At 52.9% G+C, this 17089-nt stretch overlaps 2 protein-coding genes across 2 annotated transcripts; both read right to left on the reverse strand.

The window, feature by feature from the left end:
- Positions 1–592: 592 nt before the first annotated feature.
- Positions 593–10845, reverse strand: PTPN6 (protein tyrosine phosphatase non-receptor type 6). The gene is made up of 15 exons (XM_074592217.1): positions 9836–10845; positions 9439–9561; positions 8946–9140; positions 5878–6100; positions 5041–5157; positions 4760–4873; positions 4255–4351; positions 3766–3845; positions 3519–3668; positions 3268–3399; positions 2830–2984; positions 2481–2548; positions 1928–2079; positions 1082–1179; positions 593–961 (listed from the first exon to the last, which is right to left on the reverse strand). Exons 1-15 carry the CDS (start codon positions 9841–9843, stop codon positions 853–855), a joined length of 1821 nt encoding a protein of 606 aa, XP_074448318.1. The 5' UTR covers positions 9844–10845; the 3' UTR covers positions 593–852.
- A 5402-nt stretch (positions 10846–16247) lies between these two features.
- On the reverse strand, positions 16248–17087 carry C1H12orf57 (chromosome 1 C12orf57 homolog). Its single transcript, XM_074592337.1, has 3 exons — positions 16936–17087; positions 16684–16860; positions 16248–16579 (listed from the first exon to the last, which is right to left on the reverse strand). The coding sequence occupies exons 1-3, from the start codon at positions 16991–16993 to the stop codon at positions 16431–16433; spliced, it is 384 nt and encodes a 127-aa protein (XP_074448438.1). The 5' UTR covers positions 16994–17087; the 3' UTR covers positions 16248–16430.
- Positions 17088–17089: the final 2 nt, after the last annotated feature.

The raw sequence follows: 17089 nt of genomic DNA on the forward strand, positions 1-17089 counted from the left end.
GACAACTACCAACACTCAAGTGTCACAGCAAGAAGCCACCCTAATTGGTCACAGCTTCTGTTCGGGCGTCCAAAGGCCGCAGGAATTGATGAAAACTAAGCAAGAGCCATTCTTGCAAGTCTTTGCAGGGCTGCAAGTGAAGCCAGGAGTACAGCTATACTCAAAGAGAAATTACAGGGGAAAAAAAAAAAGTGTGACTCAGCATTCAAACAAATACATGTTTATTTACAAACAAAGGAGAAAACACGGCCATCACATTGAATTCTGGTATATTTACAGCATCCAGTCAAAAGATCAAGTAGAAAAGGGAGGATAGGGCAGAGGGTTGGTATTAAGGCAAGAGGAATTTTCCTGTTGAATTGCAGAGGAGCTGAGCTGAAACGGGGCAAAAACTCCAGAGTTTAAAAGGTGAGGCTTCAGGGAACACTACCAGGGTAAACTCGAACTCTCAGCAGCGGGCAGAGATGTAGCTCCCGTAAAGAGCGTCCTTAGCTCTTCCTCAAGAAGTCAGCTGGAGCCGACACAGCAGAGGTGTGTTTGGGCCCCAGGGTGCAGAGAGCAAAGGAAAGAAGGGCTGTGATTTTATCCCACCCCCACCCCGGCCCCGTTAATGAATGATGAAGGGGCAGCAGGAGACTCCACTGGCCGGCAAGGGCAAGGGACAGTGAAGTCGGTCAGCTGAGCTGGAAAGCAGTCTGGCTCAGGGCACTGAAAGGCAGCGCGGAAGAGAAAGGGCAGGCCTAGTTCCGGCCCAAGCGCGAGGAATGCGAAGCCAGGACAGCCTGGATGTGAGCTCCAGCCCTGCACCCCAGGTTCAAAACCCGCCATGGGGCTACTTGCTTATTTTTATGCTTATTTTTTCTTTAGTGAGCCTTTCAGCTTCTTCTCTGAGGAGTGCTGTTTCCGCACCTTCTCCTCCTTTTTCCCCAAGTTCTCATAAACCGTTGACTCCTCTTTCTGCCTGTAAGACCAGGGAAAAACAAGGGGAAAAGTGAGCAAGAGGAAGAAGGCAGCCAAGCCAACAGGGAGGCTATTGCCAGAGGCAGGTGTAGCTGGGCCTCTGGTTTAGGTGAGCTCTTACTTGGAGGATTTTCGTGAAACCTTGCCGTGCACGTTCCTCGCTGCAGGGGGGTAGGCGATGTTCCCATATTCAGACTCGTTCGGCTTGCCTTTCTGAGACTACAGGAGAGAAAAACCGAGCTGGGAAAAGCGCGGTCTGGGAGAAGCACATGAGGAGTCATGAAGAGTTCTGGCTGTTTAACCAGAATGCTTCACGCGAGGATCTCAGCGGATTTCGGTGGAGTGCTGAAGTCCTCTGGCTCAGAGCACTCTGCCCACTGCTGTCGCAGGGGTGAGCAGCAGGGATGCAAATGTAGCCTTGTAGGGGGGTGAACAGTGGGGCAACAGATTTCTAGAGGCACCGGAATGCCTGGGAGCACCACGTGCCAGCTAAAGAATATTAAACAGGTAGCAGCAGCTAGTGGATGCTGCCAGAGGCTACAAGGAGAGAGAAAAGATGCCACTTATCAGCCAGTAGGAGAAAAGCCTTTCCACAAGGGCATGGGAGGCAACTGCAGGACCAGGATGGGAAAGACAAAAAGGAAAGGAAGAGGGCAAAGTCTTCGCCTGTCTTAGATTCGGCTTGTAACAAAACAGCAGTTGGCGGAGATGTGATATAGAACTGCTTAGTTTAAATTAAAGAATAACCAAACATCTTACTGCTATTTAGCGGTTCAGAAGGGGTTGATACTTGAGCTGCTAATGTTGTCCCCTGAATTTTAAAGGGACTCAAACCGTGGTGCACCATCGTAGCCTGTGTAGGTCCCGGTGCTAGCTCAAAGCTTGGGAAACGGAGCACTTGGGCTCAGAGGCAGCACCATGCAGGGCCTGAACTCGCAGGACAGGAAAGTAGAGTCCCCTTCCTCACCTGGATAACTTCCAGCTTTTTCTTGGTCGTCTCTATGAACTGGCAGATGGCCATGTAGATGAACTTGTACTGGGCCTCCGTCTGCACCATCCCTGAGCGTTGGGCCCTCACCATCTGGATGGTCTTCTGGATGTCAATGTCACAGTCCAGCCCTAGCAAGGGGCACCAGAAAAGCTTATGGATGTGTCCACTGACCCCCCCCTCCCAATTCTCCACCAAAAGCAGTCACACCGGAGGTCAATCAAAAGGTTTCCACCTCCCTCCATACTCTTTACTCCTGTATGGACCTCCTATCCCTCCTTCCTGCTCAGCATCTTCCAAGTCTGGCCCTGGAGGAAGAGCCCCAGCTCAGGGAAGCTTGAAGCCACGGTTAGTGGATACGGTGCAGAGGTCCAGCAGCTGCCACATAGCAAGGACAGCACAGCATTCTCAGGGCTGTGGCAGGATCTCTCCCTCTGATACCTGATAGCCTTCATCCCTTTGCAGCTGGCTTTAAGGGCACAGCCCTACTGGGTAGGCCAATTCACTTCAAGACACTTTGGGGTCCTCTTACCCTTGGTGGAGATTGTTTCCACTATCATATCAATGACGATGATAGTCCCAGTGCGGCCAATCCCAGCACTGCAAGGAGAGGACAAGCAGAGGTCAGAGCAATGCAGCTGCCGAAACAAAATGCAGCTGCTTCTGGGGAAGGACGAGGCGCTTGGAGCAGGTGCTCAGCAACACCAACAGGCAGCAGAGGTTGGTTTGGGGGCATCAAAGAGGAAAAAGCAAATACTGGGGCTGGCATAAGCTTCGCTCGCAAGTCTTCCGGGGAAGAGCTGGTGCAGCAGGACAGACTTTCTACACCTGACCCTATAATAAGGATGGAGAATGCTTCAAACCCCAGCCTCTGTACCAACCTGCAGTGCACCAGAATAGGTCCTGCGTGTGGGATGCTCTCCTGCTTCTGGTTTATTTGGTCGAGGAAGCTGAGCACCCCTCCCGGCTCGCTGGGTACACCGTGGTCAGGCCAGCTCAGGTACTGGTAGTGCCAGATGTCACGCACAGCCTTACCCTGATAATAACAAAACACCCTACTGGTAAAACTGCAACCCAGCCCTAGCCCTGGCCTCTGTCCCAGGGGGAGGCGGATCTGAAGCCAGAGGGAACCTCCGTCTCCCACGCACTTCTTGGTGATTCCAGCAATGTGATTCCAGCCCAAACCAGGTGGGAACAGCAGCCCCAAGACTGATACAACAGCAGCATCACCACAGCACCCAGCAGTTCCCAGCCTTCCAAGCCTACAGTGACCGTTAGGCCCACGGGCTCCATGACAGCCCTCGACCAGGCACACTCACGTTATCCATCGGACACACGCAGAGGTGCCGCAGTTTGTACTCCAATGCATCGTGCTCCCCAGCGTTCTCCACAAGGTAGGGACCGTATTCCTTCGTGCTGCCCACCTCTGGCCAGTAAGGCACGCATTTGTTCTGTGTGGGCAGAGAGCTCAGGGTGAGGACGGGCAGAAGGCAGGGAAGAGATAAAGAGCAGAGCAGTGGTTGGACGGGAAAAGAGGGCAGCTCCGAGGCACCTACAAACTGCTACTTACCCGCCCTTTTTCTACCTCCCGTGTGGTCATCACAATAATGCGCGTGTTCTCCTGCCACACCATTTGCCAGAAGTCATTGACTGTGGCATCCAGGCAACCCTGGCTAGCGATGTAGGTCTTGGTGCGCTCATCCGGGCTGATCAGGTTGTTCTGAGTGTGGACAAGGGGAGATCAGGATCAGAAGGGCTTCAGGAGCAGGCAGGCCCTCCCCCATTTTGGGCATACAGCCATCTTTCAAGAGTCTCACCTTGACGTAGTTGGCATTGATATAGTCAGATCCAGGGATATTTGGGTCCCTTCCTTGGAGGATGACTCTGGAGTGATCAACTGGGATGCAGTGAAAGAATAAACAGAACGATGAGATACTCTGTGCCCAGGGTATCCTTCACCGAAGCTCCTTCACCGCCCCACACCACCACATTCACGTAACCCAAGTGCATGCAGCATGACCCATAGCTTTACCTCTCCTTCTCTGGAGTCAGACTGATCTCACCCCATCCTCCCACCTCTCTACCGCTATGATGGACCATGAGGAATTTGATACATCCCTCCCTCCTTCCTTCAAGGACATGTGACCTCTCTCATCATCTCTTAAATCCCCAATGCTGCACACCTCGTAACCCGCCCAGGAGGACAGAGTGGGCTGAGGCAGGGCCAGGGATGACTGGGACAGCTCTTCGTTGCCTGTCTGTGTCTATTTGTTGGTTTGGTTTTTTTTATAGTGGAGAAGACTCACAGGGCAAGATGTTCTTGTATCGGTTCTTGCTCTTGTTTTCGGGTCTCTGGCCCTCATGACGGTCAAACAGGTGCTTGGCTTCCTGTTTTTGCAGACTCTGAGAGCAGAAGAGAGAATAGTCATGGCAAGATCGCAATGACAGGGGAGGTGGGCACTCAGAGGAACAGTGGAGACGCTGGGGACACATGGGCATGCTTGGGGGGAAGCAGAGAAGTGAAAAGCAAACCTAGACTTCAAAAGTCCAAGGTTTACACCCTTACTGTCTTGGTGACTCGTTCTCCCAAACATGAAAAAGCACATTTCTACCTTACGGGGTTCACTTAAAGATGACACTCACTCCCCAGAGGAACAGATTCCAAACAGACACTTCTTTCAGAGATAAATTGACGAGAATTTACAAGACACCTGGGGAGTTTGTGTCCAGGGAGAAATCAAGGGTGGAGAATGAGGCGGTGCACAGAGACTTTCCAAAAAGCCAGAATAATGTCCCTCAGCAGTTTCTTACATCAAATTCCTCCCAGAATCCAGCCTTGGATGTCTCCTCAGATAGACTCTTCTTGTTCAGTTCCTGCACTCTATTCTCAATGTCAGCAGCATTCACCCTCGTAGCATAGTAGGGCTGGGGATGGGAAAACACAATGGGTCAGCATGAACGAGAGACTCTGCTGGAGACCAAAGTCTCCTCTGTGTGCTGGGGAGAAAAGGAGGAAAGGGACGCAAAGCAGAAACAAACAGCAAGCAGGTCCCTCCCAAGGATCCCTAAGAAAGAGAGGAAATGGGATTTACCTGCTTCAGGTACACAAAGGAGCCAGACATCTCCTCAATTCCAGTCTTCTTGAAGTGCTCCACCAGATCTGCCAAGCTGTCAAACGTTTCAGCACCTCCAACTGTGTAGCGTCCATTCTAAATGGAGGAAGAACGTGTAACGTCCCACTCATAACATTCCTATAGACAAAGCTGTTAACGCTCAGGAAAAAGGTAACGCTGGGGTGCAAAGCCACGGGCAGCATCCTGTGCTATCTAGAAAAGCATTTCATCTGGCAGGGAGGTCAAATGGTAGCGTGCCCTGAGAACACTAAGTTCTGAAGAACCGACTCCTGTTCTCAGTGGATGGAAGCCCAGAGAAGGTATATTGCCCTCAGCTCTCATTTAAGGTCAGTTGCTTTCCGTCCTTGAAATCTCCCTCCACTCTCTGCATCATCCCACATGAAAGAAATAGGAGAACTTGTGACAGCCAGGTTGGTAACATCCTTCAGACTAAGTGTGGAGGCCTTGCAGATGCCCTTCCTCCCTCTCCTCCTCCAAGAACTTTTAACTCTTTCAACGAACTCATAATTAGATTGTGAATCCTCCCCTCTCTTTCACCACAAGCTCCCTGTACTGGGGCACTCAGTCACACTGAGCCCCGCTTCCTCCCGTGTCTGAGCACCCCGCACTGCCCATGGTCGCCCAGGTTGGGGCGAGGGCATAAGGAACCTCCAAAGGTGACAGCACTTTGATCCAAATTCAGAAACACTGCTGGTGGTGTTCAAGCTGACAGGGCCCGTGCTTTTGAGGAACGATCGTCAGAGATCAGCAGAGATCTCTTCTACTCCCTTTCCTTTTGCTCTCCCAACTGCTCACCTCACACATGATCTTGATGTGCGTGACTTTGAGCCGGGCCCCAGAGGCACTGGTCGCCCCAGCTGGTGGGGCATCAGACCCAGGTTTAGGCTGGTCAGTGAGGACAGACAAGACAAAATCCCCAGGTTTGCTGAGGCTCTCCCGCACCAAGAAAGTCCAAGGGGTGGCTTTGGCCTGGAGAAGTGACTCAGCTGCAGAGCCTGACAGATGCCCATGGTACCACCTACGAAAAAATAAGAGAGGGTCAGAAGAGAGGCGGAGATGCAGGTAAGTGGATGCCCTTTAGCTGATGGGTGAAGGACAGCAACAGTGGGGAAGGGTGAGGGAGGAAGAAAAGAAAGGGGAGACAGGGGGGAGGGAAAGAGAGAGGGAAGGAAGCCAAGGGAGGAGCAGGGTTTTGGGAAAAGCAGATGAGACAGAAAGAAGTAGAGAGCTGACAAGAAAAGGAAAGGGCAAGGGATGAGGTGGAGGTAGAAGGGACCCAGGGAGCAGAATGCTGGTAGCAGAGGATACAGAGGGAAAACACCAAGCGTGATACACACAAGTACAGGTAAGCGATGCTTGCTGGCTTGAAGACCAGTTTGGGGAGAGTAGTCCCTGGGTTTCAGCGTCTCTTAGCATTACTCAAACACTAGGGAAACCAAAATAAACCTCCAATGAGTCAGAAACTCTTCCATTGGGTTTAGCAGCACCCAGATGAATGTGTTGAGATCAGATCCATTAAAGAACCATCCCAGTGACCCCTCTTTCTGAAACTCAGTCACCTCTTCAGTCAAAGGATAATTCCCATTCTCTGGGCACATCACAGTGCAGCAATCAGCCTAGCCGTGGGAGTGACCACCAGGAGCCACCTGCAGCCCGTATTCTGCTCCTGGTACTTACCGCTGTTGTCGATCCATGTGCGCGTTCCTGTCGTCAATGCAAACACCCAGTCAGCAGCTCCTTCTCTCCTCTCAGCACAAGGTGAGGAGCATCCCCATTTGTCCGAGGTGTTCCCTGCCTTGCTGCAGGACTGGACCCAGGGCACAGAGGGATACAAGCAAATGGCACAGCTGCTGCCAAGCCCCTTCCCACCTACAAAGGTCGCTGGGGGAGGTTTATGCCTGCCTGGTGGGATCTCACTGCACTGTGTGGTGTGGGTACAAGTGATGGTCACCAGAAGCAGGCTGGGAGATGGGATAATCCTGGCCTCTCCTCCTCCTGCAGGGCTCTGGCCCTGCAGAAACTCCAGATGTGACCCAGGTTGTCTCTGTGAAGATCCTCTAGTTCCTCACGCCTGTCCCATGCTCCACAGTCTCTTTGGACCACACCAGAAGGTCCTGGGGGCGCTGCTGAGCTGCCAAGTAGAGATGCTAAAGGCCATTTCATAGCAGCTCTGTCCTGCCTCCACAAAACTCCCTTGGAAGCTGGAGCTAGAGATGCAAACCGTAGAAAGCTGAGAGATGCTGTAAATCATCCCATTCCTCCTGGTACCCATTTCTGGTGGAGCCTCTGCTGGGTCTGGACCCATGTCAGCCCAGGGGCCACCTGGAGACACAGCCGTTTTGGCCATCTCCCCTGGCGAACAGCATTTCAAAAGCAGGCAGCTGTTGCATCGGGCTGACTTGCAACGCCCCTCCCTGTTCCCGCCTGGGTCGGGTACCGAAACAAGGACCAGCCACGCTCCATACGTCACCACGTGCACTGCCATCAAGGCCACGCTGGAGCTCAGTAGACGAGCCAGTGTTGGTTAGAGCTGCGGGAGCGGGATTGCTGCCCACGGAGCAGCTAACAGTGGAGGCCTGGGGCGGTACTGGTATCTACAGTGAGCTTCACATCGTTAGGGCTATCGGTTCCCAAGAACTGAAATGGAGTTCAGGAGGCCATGCCCCAGTCACAGAAGCTTTCATGCACTCCTGCATCTGGCCAGGGCAATGCATTCCTCTCTCCACACAACATCCAGGACCCATTGCAACAGGAAGATGTGGCAGACAGTTATCGTGCCTCGGCAAGTAACTTCTGTTGATCCTCACCTCACGCACGGCAAGAAGTAGCCAGTGACTTTCACTCCGTGGCAGTGATTAATTTCGGAACTTCCCCCCAAAGAAGCGTTCAGCCACCATGTGCCGGCGCTCAGACACGCCCCCCAGGGAATGGCTGACCCCTTCTGCCCATCAAAGAGGTCTCTGGGCCTCCCCTCCGCAGGTAGGACGTGGTTAATGGCTCCCATCCCTCCCTCCCTTCCCCCAGTAGAGCCCAGCTCTTCGAAGACACGTGATGGAAAATCACTTGGGGAGCGAGTGCGAGGAGCTTTCGTAAGAGCCTGAGGGGGGGGAGCAGAAGTTTCCAACCGCAGGGAGGAAGGGAGGAAACTGCAGGGCCACAACCCAACGGGCGAGTGGAGAGGACAATCGGCAGGCAGAGGCGAGCCCCTCTGCAGCCTGACCCCAGAGCCAGCAGGGGTGTACCCAGGAGCGTCCCCCCCGGCCATCTTTGCTCCCCGTCTGCAGGAGCACAAGGAGGAGCTGCCCGCCCCAGAGCCGGGGCACGACGGCTCCCCGCGCTGCATCAAAGCGCCTGACAGCACAACGCAAGGGCAAAACCACCTGATTTGATTTAGGAACTTGGTTGTCAGAGACATATGCAAAGCGGGGACAGGAAGGAGACTAAGCAGGCTAGGAATAGCAGGGGAACATGGTCCCGCTCTCATCTACTTGAGTCATCCAGGCCTGGAATAACCAAGGAGGTTTGGGGCAAGGCTGAGGGCTTCCACGTAACAGGTCACTCTCCATACCGCGGCAGACCCATAACTAACGCCACAACCTTTGCTTTTAGGAACAGTATATAAATAGCAAGGGCAACAGGAAACCACAAGTAAAAATAGAGCCCTATTTGGTCTGCTGTGATGGGTTAAGGTACGTCCAGCTACTCCTGGGGATGCTGCCCCCATGGAAGCACAGGAGGATACGGGAGGGAGGAGAAACTTTTTGCAGGGTTTGCCCTGGGGATGCAGGCAAGGCACAAAGGCGGCCATGAAACACAGAGGAGGTCTCATCACAGACACACCAGCTGCTTTGCCTTCGCCGTACCTCTCTGTAGTGGGGTCGGAACAGTTGAGCGGGTATCGCAAGTCGATGATGGTTCCATCTTTGTCCTGCAGTGAGCCCTGTTGCTGCGTGTAGTACTCCACCAGTTCTGACAAGGTGGCAAACTTCTCCCCTCCATACAGGTCATAGAAATCCCCAGTATTCTGGATACGGATGTGGGTTACCTGGTCACCAACCCTGTGGGATAATGCACAGTGAGGCAGCTAGAAAAGAGGCAGAAAATGTTCTGCATTACCTCCTGCCATGGAACCAGAGCAAACCACCCCAGTGAAAGGAGGTGACTGGAAAAGGAAGCTCCTGGGGCAACTTGAGGGAGGGGTCTAGAAGATGCTGGGAAGCTCAGGTCCTTTTACAGCTTGGAAAGAACTCAAAGGAATAAGGACAGGGTGAAGAAGGTGCCACAGGACATGTGAGGGTCTAAGCATTCTGCGTATATAACTCTGGAAAGACAGAAGTTGGGGTCTAAGTTACGTACCGAACTGAAAGAGAAAAATCCCCCTGATTCTTCCGACTGGGTCTGGCCAGAAAGCTGCCATGGACACCCCGTCCCTTCAGTAAGGCTTCAGCTTCCAGCCCACTCAGGTCACGGTGAAACCACCTAGGAGAGGAGATAAAAACAAGCCCAAGTGAATAAAAAAGGCCAGGTGCTACTGTGGTGACCTGTACAGTGAAGAATGGTCCCCAGTCAGCATCCCTAGAGATGCTCATATAGGTGACAGTGGCCAGCAGCATCCCTTCCTACCTGATACCTCCCCCAGCTTACGAAAGATTTCTATTGGGATATGCCTTCTAGGATGATCCCCCCGCCCTCTGATCTGTCCTACTTTCACGGTCCCCCTCCCTACACACACACACTTCTCGTGTCCTCTTACCTCACCATCGTGGAGGGCGAAAGAAGAGCAGGCCAAGTGGCTACCACCAGAGCAACTCAAAAAACACAGAGGAAAAATCAGTTCGCGCTGGCGAGAAAAGGGAAGTCGGAGGTCCGTGCTGGAGCACCCAATGCCAAGCTGTTCCTGCGCCTCTTGGGAGCTGGCCATGTATCTCTCCAGGCGTCTACTGTCAGTCCATTCAGACCCTCTCCATCCACCACTCTCTGGATGCACGTCTTGATCTCTGGTCCCCGGCGCAGCGCTGTGGGCACAGGCAGGCGCAAGCCCCTGCGCAGCTGGGCACGCGCGGCGCCAGGAACAGGAAGCTCTCTGAGCCATCCGCTCCCCAGCCCTGAGCTGCTTTGCACACACTTCTGCTTCTCCTTTTGTCTCTTTCCTCCCCATCCCCCCTGTTGTTTTTGGGTCCCTGTCTTTTTTTTTTTTCTTTTTTTTTTTTTTTTCCTGTCCCCACCAGGGTTGACTCCACGAGTGCATCTCAGCTCCCGGCCATGCTCACAAAACTCAGTTCTGCACATCCTCCCATTCCCCTTCTTCCCCAAAAGGCCAGCGAGAGCCACAAGTTCTCCCCACTCCCAAGGCCTCGCCGTGGTGCCGAGGGGACCGCGGCTGCCTGGTGTCACCCACACAGCGTCAAGGCTGAAGCGGGTAGCGCAGGCTTGCAAACATTGAGCAACGAAGCACCCTAGGACAGGTTACGACCGCCCAGCCACGCGGCTCGGCTCTGCTGGGCTGCCCTCAGCTACCCGACCAAAGCCTCCATACTCCAGCTGATGAGCCCTACGGGCAGGTAAATATCCCAACGTGGGCTCTGTAGAGCCGCAGGGGGAATCCGTGCAGACCCAGAGGCGCAGACTTGGAGGTGCAGGCACTCTAGCACTCCAAGCACAGCCGCTGCCTTCCTGAAAAGAGCCTGCTGGGGGACGCGACAGCCTCGAGCGGAGGGAGGTAGTTTGAAAGGCTACTTTCAGCGGGCCCACGCAGCACCAAGAGAGCTTAGCCTGGGACCTTCAAGCTCCCAGCAGACCGATGAGGCCAAAGCTGTCAACCTGGACAGCCAGATAAAAAGAAAGAAAACTAACCATTTCCAGTTACCTAGCCATTTCCAGACACGGCCCCTGCCTGCCCTTTCCCATAGGACTGGTTTCAAGGTCTGCAGGGCTCGTGAAGCTAAGCAGTGGCCAAAGAGAGCAATCCCGCTGGCAAAGGAGCCAGGCTGTTCCCTGTGGCCATCTCAGCCCCCGCTGCGTGGTGGTGCAGGCAGCAGGAACGGTGAGACACTTGCTCATTTCAAGTACCAGCAGCTGCAGACTTCCCTGCACACCACCAGACTGGGAAATCCCGCAAAAAGCTGAACAGGTTGGTAGCAACGATCGAGACAAAACTCGTGGCCAAGACAGAAACTAACAACAAAGGGAAGCAGAGGAGAGACAAGTGGGAAGCTAAACTTCATTGCTAGAAAGGCAGCCCAGGCACCTAACAACAGCTTCGTTTGAAATACTTCTGGTTTCACACACATGATGTGCTGGGATGTGGTGAGCTGCAGGGATCCAGCTGTACTGACTTCAAAATGATATTTAAAAAAAAAAAATCATAATGAGACTTTAAAGGCACAGAGACTTGTGGCTCAAGGGAACAACTTCTACAAAAAGTTGTAGAAGTTGCACCTAAATTGCTGCACCTAAATCAGAGCCAGTCTAGCACTGGCATGGGAAAGAAATACCGTTTAGTGCTCGGGGAGAAATGTCGGGAACTTCTGGGCAGAAGTCCCAAAAGAGAACTCCTGATATCAAAAGAATATGAGATTATGTAGGGTGGATATGAAGCCACGGCAGCCAAAAATAAAACCTGGGCATTCCTACACCTTATGAACTGGCTGAAGCAGCAAATCTGTCCGAGGAAGAGAACATTAGTGAGACACCAGGGAACAGGGGAAAAAACAAGGTAGCAAAGAGTCGGGATCAGAACAGAAAGGGTGAGTTAGCACTGAACTCATGGAATCCCGTATCCTCCAGCAGGACAAGCCACGGGGTGCGGCGTAACCCACATGTCAGTATTTGTGTGGATACAAATCCCAAATCACATAATTTACAGGATGAATTTATACTTGTGGTTGCTTTCAGCTCCGGAAAGGACTGGATGCACGCAGCTGCCCACCGGCGTCTTTTGATCGGGGCCACCTAATTAAAAACTACCAGTGAGGAGCTCCTGCTGGTAAGGGAGGGAAATACCACGGTAGAGAAGCAATCGGTTGCGTATCTTTGAGGTTGCTCTCCCAAATGGCTGCAGCACGCAACAGCAGACTGTAATTGAGCCGCTAAAATACTTTCTTAATATAATTAACAGGTCAAGAGATTTCAGCAAAGAGACTACTCTTACGCTGCTGTTTGGCTTTCAGTGCAACACAGATGGTAGAACCTCATCTTGTAAATCCCTTTGTGGAGCCAAGCCACAGCTAGCACAGGAAGAAATTTAGAGGTGAAGATAAGTGAAATAGCTAATTAAAAGACACCCACATCTGGACTACTGTAAAAGAGATGCCGAGAAGCTGGACAGAATCCAGCATAAGGCCACTAAGGCGGTGAGGAGCCTGCAGCACAGCGGAGCCGGAGGAAGCTGGGTTTGTTCTGCTTGGAGGAAAGATGCTGAAGGAGGGATCTGACAGCCGTCTGAGACTACCTAGAGGGGGACTGGGGGTCGTAGAGCCACATTCTTCTTTGTGGGACACCGCAAGCGGACGAGGGGCAACAGACATAACTTGCAGGGAGGGAAATTCTGATGAGGGATCAGGAAAAATTGCACAGTCGCCCCCCCCCAAGGGGGGTTCAGCCATTGCCGCAGGTCCCCAGGGAGGCTGAGGACTCTCCAGTCTTGGAGACATTCTGGACTCGCCTGAACAAGGCCGAGAGCAACCTGACCTAGCTTTGGGCTTAGCTCTGCTGCGAGCAGGGGCTTGGACGAGGTGATCCATGGGTCAAAATGGTTGTCGAAGGAAGGGTAGAGGAAGAGGCCCTGTATAGAGTTTCTTTTCCCCCTGTACTCCCTAAGTCTCTGTTAGCAGCTACTTGTAGAGTCAACTGTCAAATCCATAACAAATTTAGCATCACTGCACAGCTACAGAAACACACTCCCTCCTCTGGCTTGCTTATACCCTGCTCCCTGCCCATTTTTATTAATATCTGGTTGTTGTAAAGATAGAAAAATCAACGACTGATTCCTATTTGCCCCCTCCAAGCTGGACCCGTAACACCCATATCCTTCCTCAGCTCTTTGCCAGGCTGAAGACTCCAACCCTATGTAGGTGTTCTTCGTACAGAGCTTTTCTACACCTCCGATCATCTTTGCTGTCCGCCTCCAAGATGTTTCCAACTCTATTGTATTGTTTTGGAGATAAAGATGAAGGGTGGCACAGAACTGCAGTGCTCAAGATGCTGGTGAGACATGAACATATACATATACGTAGAGAGAGAGAGACACAGTGATGATTTCTGCTACCTGTTCGCCATAACCAAGCATTAAGCTAACAATTGCGTGGACTTACATATGATCACAGGCTTACTTCAGAGAGGTTACAATTAGTTCACAGTCCATTGTTTTGTATGTAAATTTTGAATTATTCTTCTCCATGAACACGGTTTTCCATACGCCTGTAGTTCTATTTCACCTGCGGTTCTATTGCCCACTCATTCGTTATCATAACGTCCTTCTGCAGTTATTCACAGTCAGCTCCCAACCTGTTATCCTCAATAACTTTCTACCATCAGCCAATTTTCTCACCTCACCACACAAGCTCTGTTTCCAGGTCACCTGGGAATATACTGAACAGCGTATATTTCAGGTTAGGCCACTGTGATCTCATCAATGATGACTTCCCTTTGCTGTAAAAACTGGGTGTTTATTCCCACATTCCATTTCCTATTTTCTACTAATTATTTACCCAACAAAAACATCATCTTCTTTCTTATGCCACGACTTTAGCTTTATTTAAAGACTTTGGTGAGAAAATCTTGTCAAATAATTTATTTTGGAAATCCAAGGAAACTGTATCAGCCAGGCCTCCTTTATCCACAAGCTTGCTAAGTCCCTCAAAAAACTCATTTTTACAAGACAGGATTTGCCTTTACAAAAGCAGATGCTGAGTCTTCAATATCTCACTCATCATTTCCTCCATTATACTGCCTACCCTCTTGCCCAGACACCAACTTCCTTGTTCTGTGTTTCCCTCACATTTAGGGCATCCCACCTGGAGCCCTTTCGGAGAATCGGCTTTGCATTTGTCGCTTCTAATTCTCAGCACTGAGACGACTTGAGGCAGGAGGTTTTGCCATTCTGCACATCGTACTTCGCTTGCTAGTGCAGAGCGAAGGGCCACCTGGGCTTGGGGAACAGGCAGACAGACCACCTTCCGGGGACTTGCCAAGATGATCTCTGTCAGGCCATGGGACACCAGGACAGTCCTGGACTACCGTGGTTGCCCAGATCCTTACCACAGAATAATGCTGTTGCCAATCCCATTTCCTTACACCACGCCACTGCAGTCCCCAGAGCTCAGCACCTGTTTGGACTGACCGTGAAGATTTTATGTCCTGCTGCTCCATAAAGAGCTATGAAGACCGTAGCAAATCGAGAAACGACCAGGATTAAAAAGGGTCAGCCACCTGATGACCTCTCCCTCTGTATAAAAACATTCAGAGAAGCAGCTGCGGGGCTGGAAGACTACCTGTAGCGGACTGGGCAACACAAATCCTGCTTGTTCTTTATCAAAGTGAGAAGGAGCATTGGTAACAGCAGTAACAATCTAAACCACCATGAACTCCAGTCCTCAGCTATCCTCGAGCTCTTAATAGAAGGTGAGGGTTTTTTTTTTTCCCCTTCTGTGTCTGATCCCTACTGGCGGTATTTTTCTTTTTCTCACCAACAATTCTTGTTTTCTTCCCCTAACTTGCATTCACAGCACTCACCCACAGGATGGCATCAGCTCAGGTCCCCACTGACAGGGGACTGACAGCAGCTAGTGAAGGAAGTACCACAGCCCTTAACCAAGGGGTCCTACTAAAGAAAATAAAGCAATATTGGAATTATCATGACAGTATCTTGAGACGGACTTGGGAGAGAGATCAAAGCCCTTGAGAGAGGTGGACTCGCGCCCTCCCGACAGAGCTGGATGCTCATGGCAGTGAGTGCCACGGCTCTGGAGGAGCAGCTGGCAGCGCTTGGGGCTGTGGCACCTCCCGTGACTCACCTGTGTCCAATCCGCACAGGCACAGTCCCAGACTCTGCCCTGTTCCTCGGAGGACTGGGAAGGAGATAGCTCTGGGCCAGGCAAACTGCAGGCCTCACCCAGAAGGCTTAATTCTCACCATTTGCAAAGCACTTCCTGGGCTGTAGTTAATGAATAATTAGAGGGGTGGGGGAAGGCCAAGGCCAAGCTGGGAGAGGTGGATGGAGACGGAAGGGACTGACGGCTCTTCCTGCCTCCTATCCACTAAGCTCACGCCCTCGCTGGCTACATTCCTGCCTGGTTTGTAACCTAAACGCACAGAAGGCAAAACCGGACGCGTGCCTATCACACCTGGCACGCAGCTCCCCCCTCTCCCTAGCTCTGCTTCTTCACCCCCAGCCCTGCCACCCTGGTGCCCACCACCCTCCCCAAAGATCTCAACGCTTCCAAGGGCAACAGGCACGCCGGCCAGGAGGCTGCAAGCGGACGCACCTGAAGCCCCTTCGTTTGAAATCAAGCCATAAACACAAAACCTCACACTGGAGCACGGCTGCTCCGCGGGGTTTGTCTCCCTCCAGTCCCAGAAGACACAAGACAGAGTTTTACATCGCGTTCTTCTAGCTCAGGCTGCAGCCAAACGGGGCAAGCCCCGTCCTTCCACACCGTGCCGCTCCCTGCCGCATATCTGACATCTTTTTCATTAGGGCTGACGTGTTTGATGGCACATTCAGCCCAAAAACAATGCGGACACGGCACCGGTGGTAAGAGAGAGTTAGCGGCACCGACGCTGCTGGGAACAGGGGTCTCAGCTGCATTTATGGCACTTGCTGAACAGCACTAGATTGTGTTTATGGACGCAGTATGTTTCAAATAGCGCATTACCTGGTATGTTTCAAACACCACTTTTGTAAATGCTTGCTTTTAGGGCTTAGCACCTCTGAAATGTTTAAAAAGAAAAAAAAAATCACTTTGAGATCAAGTCCTAGGGCTTCACACCAAGGACTGCGTAAGCAATGACCTTTTTGCAGAACTGGGTATGTGCTGGGCTCCTCAAAACACTAGCACAGGTTTCACCAGGCGTGAGGTATAGCACGAGTGCTACAACTGCCTCTGCACCGGGGAGCAGCAGCTGCGCCCCAGGAGCACCGCACGTTCTTCCATAAAACAAAGGCATTTTCAAGACATTTTTTATTCAGGAGCAGACACACACAAGCATGCACAGAGCGGTCCATTCCCTTCAGAGCAGCCTCTCCCTTCTTCAAGCGCTCCGTTCCCAGGGCTGACGGGAGGCCAGCTCCGGCCGGGGCACGGCCAGCCGGCGGCGGGGCAGGGCAGGGCAAGGCAGGCCGGCGGGTCTCAGGTGGCCGCCACCCCGCCGGTCCCAGCCCCATGCGGCGGCAGCGTCATGGGCGGCAGGAACATGGCCTTCAGCTTGCCCGACATGCTGGCGATCTCCGGGTCCTGCGACTCGTACGACTTGATCAGCCGGGCGAACTTCAGGACCCCTGCAAGACACGGCGGCTGGGAAAGGCGGAGCCCGCCCGCCCCCTCGGCGGGCCCGCAGCTCCCCGCCCGGCGTCGGGGGTAGGCGGAAGGGGACACAACCCACCTTCGCCGTCGTTGCTGAAGCCGTAGGCTTTGATCACGTCCTGCTGGATCTGGGTGGCCACGGGCAGGAGGAACTGCAGCATCTTGCCCATGTCGTTGCAGGCGTTGTCCCGCGCCTCCTCCATGCGCTGCGCGTTCTCCGGCGCCCCGAACGCCTTGATCACCTCCGCCAGCACCGCTGCCGGGAAACGGGCACACAGCTACCAGCCAGCCCGCCCCGACGGGCCGCCGTTCAGCCGGCCCCAACACTCACCCTTCGCCTGCTCCGCGCTCAGCGACACGGCCCCCGGCGCTTGAGCGGAAGCGGCCATCGCGCCCGCCGGGGCGGCCGCGCTCCCACCCCCCTCACAACTCCCTGCCGAAGACACGCATGCGCGTCTCCTCCTTTTCCTGCCATTACACCGGTG

The sequence above is a fragment of the Larus michahellis genome, chromosome 1 (genome assembly GCF_964199755.1).
Source record: "Larus michahellis chromosome 1, bLarMic1.1, whole genome shotgun sequence".
NCBI classification, from domain to species: domain Eukaryota; kingdom Metazoa; phylum Chordata; class Aves; order Charadriiformes; family Laridae; genus Larus; species Larus michahellis.

Excerpts from the sequence above, each read along its gene's own strand:
- C1H12orf57 (XM_074592337.1), bottom strand. The coding sequence starts at position 16,993 with ATGGCCGCTTCCGCTCAAGCGCCGGGGGCCGTGTCGCTGAGCGCGGAG. Across the intron at positions 16,861-16,935 it reads GAGCGCGGAGCAGGCGAAGG|CGGTGCTGGCGGAGGTGATC; the intron begins GTGAGTGTTGGG and ends GTTTCCCGGCAG. Across the intron at positions 16,580-16,683 it reads CTTCAGCAACGACGGCGAAG|GGGTCCTGAAGTTCGCCCGG; the intron begins GTGGGTTGTGTC and ends CGTGTCTTGCAG.
- PTPN6 (XM_074592217.1), bottom strand. Across the intron at positions 3,400-3,518 it reads GGGAGGTAGAAAAAGGGCGG|AACAAATGCGTGCCTTACTG; the intron begins GTAAGTAGCAGT and ends CTGCCCACACAG. Across the intron at positions 962-1,081 it reads GTTTCACGAAAATCCTCCAA|GCAGAAAGAGGAGTCAACGG; the intron begins GTAAGAGCTCAC and ends CTGGTCTTACAG.